Source organism: Netta rufina, assembly GCF_964035555.1.
Source record: "Netta rufina genome assembly, chromosome: 2".
Classification (NCBI taxonomy): domain Eukaryota; kingdom Metazoa; phylum Chordata; class Aves; order Anseriformes; family Anatidae; genus Netta; species Netta rufina.
The window spans coordinates 1,127,085-1,137,422 of record NC_140124.1 but is presented as its reverse complement, the minus strand read 5'-3'; the positions used below and the strand labels follow the sequence as shown (position 1 = coordinate 1,137,422).

Here is a 10,338-nt window from a genome sequence, read left to right as displayed (position 1 = left end):
TATTGGAAACGCCACCTCAGAGCAGTTCTTTCAGGTGTTTAATTCAGCCAGGGATGTGAGCGTGAGCAGTTGTCCGAGGCGGCGGTAGCACAGCAAGGGTGCGAGACAGCAGGAATCAAAAAGAAAATCGTCCTGGGCCTTGAATGCTGTTTTACCTCATCCACATTCATGAAAGGTTTTAAAATCTGAAATATTCCCCAGAGCAGATCGCCGAGTGCATTGTGAAGGGCCTTCACTCACCTGCCTTGCTCAGATGTCTCCCAGCTCGCTGGTACCAAGCTCTGGCTTTGTGCTCGCCCCGCCGTGGTTCGGACACGGCCCCAAACAGCCCCGTGTTGTAGCAGCAGCAACTCAGCAAATCCCCAACGCACACCCTGAGAAACCAGACTGCAGACAAAGGGGCCCGAGCTTTGTACAAAAAAGACTTTTTTATTTCACAAAATTGGGTGGCTGCGTTGCAGGAATAAAACCGGCCCTATACAGAGGATCAGGATGAAAAAGTCAGCACATGTATTATTTATACAGAAACACAACAGTGTCAAGAATTCAGGTACTCTGTAGGATCATCACTAGTACAGTAAAAAATAAGTCTCCATCTGGATCCTTTATATTTGAAGTTGATCGCGCTAAAAACAACCTGAGGTTATTCTAAACCGGACTACGGTCTGAACCAGAATCCCAACGCTCACCCCAAAGCCCCTGCAGGGAAAGGTAAGGTTGGGAAGGAATTTCCTTGGTGGAAGGTGGAAGGCGGGCGGGCCCTGACCGTTCTCTGCTAGGCACTGTGGATTCTTAGAGCTTGACAGTGGAAAGCGTTATTCCTATGCGCTGCGAGTATCGAGGCCGCAGCCACTTGCCCGGGCGTGCAGCCAGCCCAGAAATGCTCACCCCACGCTCAGGCACCCTCAGGACCTGATGAAGTCCAACCGTTCGTGTTGGTGAGTCGATGACCTGAGCGCTCCTCAAAGCAAAGCCTTGTTTTTAAGCCTGGTGACAAACGGGGTTCTGCGGGTTTCGGGTTATTTGGGAGACCCCTCGCTGGCCAAGCCTCAAAACACCACCTCGTACCCCGCCCCGAGAGCTGCCCTTTGAGTACAGGAGCAGTCTCCAGATGCTTGGTGTGAAACCTGCCCAGCCCTCTCGGTTTGGGGACAGGGCAGAGGCCCCGGGGCAGGCAAAGGGTTCCTTGGAAGCTGCTGGTGACTGCAGAGCAGCAGCTCGGGGCTGTCTGAGTCCTGCATCGTACCCACAGGACTGCTCCAGTGGTCTCGTTCAGATCCCTCCCAAACTTTTCCCTTGGCCACAACCCCACAGCAGCCTCGAGGCGGTGGGGGAGCAGATGCTGTGTGCACGAGGGGCTCTCCTGATCCCGATCCCGCAGCAGCTGCCCTCTGCCCACGCCGGCTGTCGCAGGAGGTAGTTCTGGCATTCGCACCCCAGCCACCCCAACCCAATCCCGTATGCTAGCACTTCTTTGCTACCTACTTTTTTTTTTTTTTCTTTTTTTCAATTTTGTTCGTTTTAAAAAGTAAAAAGTATATGCTCCAAAAAGAGGGACTAAAAATCGTGTTTTTTTATTCCTCAGTTGGCTACTGTACCAAACTACTCAGAGGGAAGGTTCAACTACCACCTTCAAAGGCAAAAGAAAGGTAAAAACTGGAGCAAGAAAACTCCTACTGTTGAGTGGTTTTATTCCAATTGATTTCCTCCTGGCTTCATTCGCACTGGATCAATATTTTCTTTAATAAGTTAGCGAGGCAGCCCCAGGACTCAGCTACTGTCCTTAATGATCAGATACCTCTAATGAACATGGCTGGCATTCCTGCACCTTCCGTGCTACAGCACACCCTTATTTATTTTCCTTTTCAGCCCAAAACGCTGGTTTAGCATCCGATCTTGATGCTTTGCTCGTTCTGCCTGGAGAACCTGAAGCACGAAGCCACAGGTGGATTGGGCACGTGCTGCATCCTAAAGCTCAGTTAATGCCTCCACCCTAAAAGCTTCATTTTTTTTTTTCCTATTTTCTTTTTTTTCTATGCTTCCCAGGAGAACCCAAAGCTCAAAACACCAAGATGAAAGAAAACCAGAGTTGAGGACGCTCCGGAAGGCAAGAAGAAGTGTAAGGGGCTTCCCACCAGCAACATGGGAGCATCGCTGGCATTTCTGATCTAAAGATTTCCCAAAGGAATGCCAAATCCTGACGGGCTGCGAGCGGAGGGGAGCAGGGGAAGGAGACTCTGTGTGTGTGCTTGTACACGGGGATGTGTGCACACACACAGCTGGGGCAGGTGAACAGGAGGCGAAAGCCCCCCAGGGAACAGAAGGTAACTGAGGAGTTATTTTTGGTCACCACTATGCTGCTGTAGAAGTTCCTTCTTCCTCGACTGCTTAGGGAGCTGCTGAGGCCGGCGGGGCTCCTGCCGGAGGTGGGGTCACCCCTTCCGCTGGTGGAGGCGGCTGCGCAGGGGGGGGATCTGCAAGGACAGCAGAGAAACAGTGAGCTGGGTGCTGCACGGCTGGAGGAGCACAGCACGCCCAAGTGGCTGGCTCAGACCAGCCCCAGGAATGACCACGGCTGCGGCTTCCCCCCCTCGAAGCATCACAGGAGCCCCCCAGCACGTCTCATCGCGCCTCTCCTACCCCTGAGCACTGCACGGGCACTGTGAAAGAGGGGAAAAACCTTCCCCGTTTGCACAGGGAAGATGAGAGGCGTGCAGCTCACGGGGTGGTGAAGTTCACATTGTGCAACTTTCAGAGCTGGAGTCCGAATTTCTCATCGCCGTGCTCGAGCCTTTAGATGCGGCCCCGTGCTGTTTAAAATAAAATAGATGGAACAATGCACCTCACACGCACACAGCCCTGCACTTCAGCTCCGCACGCCGTATGTAGGTTACAGCAGAGGAATCCACAGCTGCAGCAAGTGGAAGGGGAGAAACGAGGTCCACAAAAGGCCAGCTTTCGTGCGCACGGAGGAGATGCTAATGGAACATGACTGAGTTGTTTAGTAGGGGAGGGAAAAAAAAAAAAAAAAAAAAAGAAACCGAGGTAGAGGAAAAGAGCAGGCAGGAATACAACCTGACATGAGATATTCCCAGAGGTAGAGGCTCAGAAAAATGGAAGAAAAAAAAAAAATAAGGAAAGCTAGAGCACCGGGAGAATAAAGAGCAAGGATCTGCACAGAAATAGCATCCGAAGGAGAAGTAATTCATGCTTATGCTGATTAACACCAGTGAGTCAGTACTCCTCGGCAACTCCCTTCAGCTTTTGGAGCCCAAATGGGCAGACTTCTCCCAGTTATTTTTTGCCAGAGGTACTCAAAGCGATTACAATCCCTGGCTGGGTGGTGACAGCAGCGAGGCAGGCCAGCAGCTTGTCCCAGGCTGCAGGTAACGCGGCCGAATTTATCGAGGAAGTCGCCGCAGCATCTTTCTTGCACCAGCCATTCAGCTTTTCTTCTACTCTCCGGGTTTGGCCACAATCCTCATGCTCATTCAAGTAACACCCACACGGTGGCTACTGACTTGAGCTTTTTTTTTTTTTGGCTGGCGTAAATTGACTTCATTTTCAGGGTATTTATATCATGTAAGGAACGTTCCCAATATACTTTTTTTTTTTAAATTAGTACTTCCTCTTTTTCATTCCACAGTGCTAAGTTGTCAGTTTTTATATTCTGGTCTATTTAAGGATTTAGCTGGAGTTTGTTCGTGAGGCTCTGCTGTGCATTCTCGCAGACTTAGCCGAGAGAGGCTTCTGACAAAGACTACAAAGCCTTAGCACCATAATGAATAAAATAACGGATGTTATAAATAAAATAAAGGACAACGGAGTACGTTTGGATGCCTAGAGGGGAGACGAGCACTTAAAGCTTCAAGCACACCTCGGGAACCAGTCTTTGGCTGCCAACACGTACAGATATTCTCCCCGCAGCACACGAAGGGGTTTTCAACCACGGTGACTCTTCCAGCAGCGAGGCAAGCCACAGAAAAGCCACACCACGCCAGGTACAATCAAAATGTTACCGGTGGAGATCACTTACACATGCCGTTGGGAGCTGCTAGAGGAACGCGGGGTCCGATGAGGTTCCCTGACATCGGCGACATGCCGGGTGGGGGAGGACCGCCGCCGGCCGGGTGGATGTTGGCCGCCACGCTGGGCATCATCCGGCCTGGCATGGGCTGCCCAGGCATCATCGAGCCAGGCCCTGGCATCTGACCTGCAAGAGCATCGAAGAGACAAGGTGCTGAGACGTGGAGAAACACGGATGTGGGAAGAAAACAGCCCAGTTGTTCACTGAGCAGTGAGAAAAGCCAGCCTGCACACGGGAGCAGGAAGAACTCCTGGGCACTTGTCATCTCTCAAAAGCATCAGGAGGAGAAGCGGGTGGAAGATAACACAGAGCTCTTTACGTGAAGCCTTGCTGAAATGGCATTTAATATCCAGCCACACAAAGGCACAGGAAACAAACTGCTAGAACAAACGAGACGTTGAATTAAGAGCACTTGATGAAAAAGAGCAGCCACGGAGCCTAATGGATTAATTTAATGGGAGAAATTAAATCATTTAATTAAAAATTATACTGTATAAGTATTTCCACTGTTAAAAAAAACCTACTCTGATGTGACGGAGGTTCCAATAAATCTCCTTTGCTTATCAGCTCTGTAAGAGACCTTTATGTTTCAGCAATGTAAAGGAACTGTTAGGACCGCGCAGCTTTGGACACCAAAACTTGCTGATTGCTGCTTGAAAGCCTCATTTGAAGAGATTATTTTGTGTAATCCAATTACATTTATTTTTACATATATATGTAGTTAGTGAAGCAGCTATTAGGCAGGGGTTGTAAAGGCTTACTCTGGAGGAGCACACTTTACCCCAAAACCCGGTGAAATATTTCACCATTTATGTGAAACAAAACACGATGACAACCCTCCAACGGGGAAGGCTCTGAGAACAGGACATAAAAGCATCACAGCAGAGAGGCAGGCTGTCCTTGCACAAAGGCAAGGCAGGACCAGGGGATAAGGGAGCAGCACTTGCTGCTGAAAGCCGAGCCAGTGACAGCCCCGGTGCCCAGGGATCCAACAAACCACAGCTCGCTGGCTTCGTACAGCCCCGACGCCAAAATCACCCAAAATTCGTAGAGACTCGGAAGCACTGGACCACAAAACACGACACGGGAGCTCACGGTCACACAACAAGAGGTCCAAGGACCAAGCTGATGCTGCTCCATCGCAGGAGCAAGACCAGCACGCCTGCAAGCAGCAGATGTGAAGCTCTGTGGAAACATCCAATTTCTCAAACACAAAATTCACAAAAGACAAGGACTGCGTGTTTATCCCCAGACACACCGTCGCTGGTGAGTGGCCTGCAGCGCACACCGTGGCATTTCCATCACTTCTTATTAAAGAGCAGCAGCCAACCACAAAACCTGCCCGCGTTTGAGCCTTTAATCTCTCTTATTTTGTTCCTGCTGGGGACAAAGATTTCCTGCTCTGGTGATGGTGAGCAGGTGACTCGAATCCTTACTCCTCCGGTCACCAGCCTGAAGAGGAGAGGAAACGTGGGGCATTTCCTAACGTTACACTGCACAACTTTGCCTCTCCATGCAGAAAGATGCAGCCCTTGATGGTCTTCGGTGGCCCTCGGCTGACTCCAGTTTATCCGTATCTTTCTTATACTGGTGGGCCCAGTGCCCCAGATGTGTGGTCTAAAAACTGGCATGGTCCAAGCCCTCCCAGGCTCAGGCTTTGTGTTTGTCCTCACTGCGTTTCACAAGGCTCCTGCTTGTCTCAGTCCTTCTGCATGGCACCCTGCCCTCAAGCACATCGACACGCGGCGCTCGGATAGCCGAAGATTTAAGCAGACTTGGCAGGAATTTACTGCCACGGGCATCGACGCATCTGCTTTGGTCCAGCTCACCCGGGGTTGAGGAGTGGGCAGAAAGGGCACGGCAGGACACGGCAGGCATCACGAGAACAGTGGCACTGAAAGCAGCAACCCAGCACAGCTTGGGAATCAAAGATGTGGTCATCCAGTCGTGCTGCAAGTGTGGCAGGAGCTCCAGGATTGGTACTGCTGGGTTTACACCCACAGATCCTACACCACCCTCCTCCAGAGCTGGAGGGATCAGCACAAGGCTGTTTTGTCTCGGTTCTGTATCAGGGCAGAGCTCAGAAACCTCAGCCTGTGGTTATCCTACAGCATACAGAAATCAGCACAGCTGGGAGATGAGGAGCAGGCAGCTCTGCACCATCCTGCAAGGCTGTCGATGTGCAGAAACCGATTTGGTGGCTTCTGCGAGCTCGGTGGTAGCAGGTCAGCTCTGAAGCGTTGCATGAGGGCAGCTCCTGATCTGCACGAGACAGATGTGGGCACTTCTGACATGCCTGGTGTTACGTGATGACCTGTGGCACTGCAGTCACAGCATACGAGAGGACAGCTTGAATTTCAGTCGTTGAAAATTCTGCTAAAACACTTAAAACAAAACCAAGAGCCTGCATCAACAGCCATCTCCATCTACCCAGAAGAAAACGAGATTCGTTTGGCCACTTTGCTGACTGATACCAAGAAAGCCTCTTCTCTTTGCTTATGAAATGTGTCCTGGCTATTGCCAACTCAAAGGAATTACTTTCCAGGAAAGATTTATACCCTACCAGATCCAAGGCAGCTGCACAAGCCTCTGCGCTGACCCAGTACACGTACAAACCAAGCCACAAACTACTCGTGAAAAGCCAAATTTGCCAGAGAAGGGAGAAACTGGCCTGCCAAGCTTAAACACTGGCACAACGCGTCCAGATCTGGGTTAGCTCACACCAGCAGGATCAGCACTGCTTCTGGCCACGTCCCCATCCTCCCTCACCTTGACTCAAAACGTTGTGCTCTGGAAGGAGACAAGACAAGGACAGCCGTGCCTGGTGCGCCACGACGACGTTGTTATGCTGGGAAGAACTCTAGCTTGAGCACATCTTTATTTTTTAATGAACTCTTGTGTTTTCAGCTGCAAAAAAAATAGTGAAGGGGAACAACTGCATCTGCAGACATCCAGAAACAAAGGGAGGCTACCAAGCAGGCACAGGGCAGCTGAAACCACGGCGGAAGGTCTGAACCTGTGCCAAAATGAGAAAAGGGAGACAGAACAGCCCGGGGATGCAGAGGGCTTTGCAGCAAAAGGACAAGACACTCACAATGAGGGAAGTTATTCACTGGCAAAACAAAGGCTGATGGGGGAGAAAAGCGGAAAAAAATCAGCACATCCCAGAGGTGTTTCAGAAGAGCAGGTAAAGCCAGGAACTGAGAAATCCCCTGTCTGGGAGCTGCCCTTTGACACAAGCCTGAAACTCTCCAAGCACAATTTGGCTTTCCTCCTTCAAGGACTGCATGCCTGCAAGACTCTGCCCATGCAAATGGGATGATTAGTACTGGAAAGCCTCGTCTGAAACACCCGAAGCTGGATCAGGCTTACTACATAGGCAGGGATGCTTCACATGAGGTCGTAAGCACCAATTAAATCAATTTAAAAATTTGTTTCTTTGTAAATTCGAATTGCATCGTTACTCCAAATCTTCTAACAACACTCGCCGGCAAGTTCCGGCTATCTGAACCGAGGTATCTGTCAGTATTTTTCTCTCTTGGAGATTTAACATTAAGTGGCACCGCAGTTTTTTCCCATAAGCTGGAGAAGAGTGTGTCTGAGTACAGGGCTGGCTGGCCATTCGTCGCCTTTCTGATGGGATAAGCAACGATTTTGTCTTAAAATGAGCTTAAGGTACTTGCAGAGGAACAATCTTATCACATAGAGAACTCCAAAATGCTGAATTTGAGCAGTAATCAAGCGATACCCAACCAAACTGGGATTAACAAAGGGGAAATTACTACTACCACCATGGCAAAAACGAAGTGCCATTCCTACAGAGATCATATGCTGTTTCATTTCACAAGAGATACCGCTTCAAGACAGCAGCTCAAGCATAAAACGTGGAAGTGTGACCTACATAAGGGGGAGAGCTTAAAAAACAGCAGACGCAGGAAGAGATAAAGCCAAAAGGTTCAATAAAATGAGATTTAGCGGACTAAAAAAAAAAAATCCTTTACACGTTAGAGATTGGAGACATTTCCTAATGCCTGCTCCGAAGCGCTCCACTATCACCAGACTGCCGACTGCAGATTCACGTTAGAGCGAAGCTCACGAGGAGCAGTTTTTGCAGGATCTCCAAGGTATTTATCTCAATTAAATAAGCCTCTACCTCTATTAAATCAGCTGCCCGAGGGGCACTACAGTGGCAAACACCGAGGATTTTTGTAGCATTCAGGGTGTGATGCACGGAGCCCGAGCTGATACCAGTCCTCCTGCACACCTCTGCTATTTACCACGTAAAGCAGCGCTACGTGAGGGCATCTCCCCTTTCCGTGGCCAGGATTTCAGAGAAAGCGTTTTGAAATCCTGACGGGGGAGCAGGCAGACAGCAGCTCCGGGCACGCCGGCTGGCTCGCCGCAGTGCTGCGAGACGCGCTCCTCCTCGCCGCCAGCAGAGCCCACAAGACACGGCAATCCATGCTCCGACCGGCCTCTCCTTCAGCACGTCCTCCCCCTACACACGCTGCAGCAGGCGGTCCCGTAGCCAGGAACTGTGAATAATTAAGCACAATAACTCATTTCGCATCGAGTCTCGGGGGAGAGGCTGAATTTCCACTTGGCTTGCACGCGGCGTTTCTGGCGCTTCCCTCCAGCGCGGTGCGTTCAGACAGATTCGATGCCTGGCCAGGGAATCGGTGGGTTGTGTGGGCACCTCCAAAAACCTGGGCACACCACAGCAGGCTTTGGGGCCAGCCAACAACTCACCACGCTGCTCTGCTCGTCTGACAAACCCAACGTGAGATCCTTTGTCGAGAGGCTGCTTCGCGTGTTACACCAGCAAGGACAAACCTCACGCACAGCAGCACTGGGAACCTTCAAATATTAAGGTTTTTAATATAAACTCAATAATACCGCCTTGCAAGGAGCTGGGAGCTGCTCAAACTCACCGGGGAAGCTCTGCAGATGTTCAGCACAGTGCAAGTCAGCAAAATGTCATCTGGTATCCCCAAGGGGAATCGTGGTCCCTTGGTCAGCTCGTTTCCTACTCACGGCACCCCTTAGACACCCAGGATTTTGTAGGTGATGTGACACAGGCCCTAAAGGAAGGCTTTAAACCTGCCTGCCATCATGACCAGCAGGGCAAAACCATGTACAAAGTGCCCATTGCACAGCCCCACAAACAGCCTTCAGCATGAAAGCAGAGCAAAGAAATCGAGGTAAAGTCAAGGCAAAAGTTCACGCTCGTCTCCTGCCAAAGTGGAACCAGCACAACTGCCTTTCCACGACACAGCTGGGAATCTGCCACAGAGCATTATCTGGCTTTAATATCGTTTTTGTGCTACCAACCACTGCTACACCTTACAAAGCCACAATTAAGCGTGGATTATGGCATTAGGGAGGAATACCACAGACCTGTTTACCACATGTATTGCTTTGCTGTCCTATCGTGTCACGACCCTCTGCAAGTCCTCTGCCAGCAAGCTCATGATGTGCAAAAAGGAAGCACCAACAGCCCTTGGAAAATATTTACCAGAAGGAAGCGAACCCTAAAATCCTGATCTGGACAAAAAATACCCTGTGATTGTAGCCAGTTCAGCAGGAAAGAGCAACTAGTAGCTCATTTTTTATTTTTATTTTTTAAATATTTCAACAAAAAATTGTGGAAAATATATTGGGGAAAAATGCTATAAAGTTGCTCATCAAGTCATGGTGGAAGGTGCATCCTTACCTCTTTATTCTATTTCTGCTTTGGGTTGGAAATGATTTAGTAGCTGAAAATCCACTCTGAAGGGAGGAGTTAACGAATCCCAGCTATTAGTACACGCACCTCCTCCTTCCTCCAAGAACTGCAGGTTTCTCACAGCACACACCACAGGCATCACTTGTGCAAGGCACTTCTCAGTATTTAATGGATAACCTGAACACTGAGCAACCTATAACGTGCTTCAGATGACGCAACCAGCTGCAAGGCCAGGAGCACAGGAAGAAATCTGGAATTTTATTTTATGTTCTAATTATGAGGTGTATTTTTTCAGTGAGAAACTGGAATCCAATGTTGTTTTTCTTTATTTTAAATGCCTTCCAGGGACAAGAGAGAACAAAATAAGCTCACTCAAAATGAAGCTAAGAGTTGTGGTAAAGTCAAAAACGTAGGAAATGGGTTAACAACGTAGGAAATGGGTTAACAACTTGTCTGAAAACAGTGAACAGCACCACCGAGCTGACCAGGACCTGGTCACATCCAGGCGCCGAAGCACAAACTCAAG

The 10,338-nt window shown here is 49.7% G+C and overlaps 1 protein-coding gene across 2 annotated transcripts in view; it reads right to left on the bottom strand.

Moving 5' to 3' along the window:
* Positions 1-408: 408 nt before the first annotated feature.
* The window catches only part of SMARCC1 (SWI/SNF related BAF chromatin remodeling complex subunit C1), a gene marked incomplete at its 5' end in the record, with an annotated part of 82,047 nt that continues 72,117 nt past the window's right edge, over positions 409-10,338 (bottom strand). For both annotated transcript variants that reach the window (XM_084282207.1, XM_084282208.1), the window contains 2 exons: positions 409-2,474; positions 4,037-4,213. In XM_084282207.1, coding sequence (XP_084138333.1) covers positions 2,389-2,474; positions 4,037-4,213 — 263 coding nt within the window. In that variant the 3' untranslated portion in view covers positions 409-2,388. The remainder of the gene's footprint in view (positions 2,475-4,036; positions 4,214-10,338) is intronic.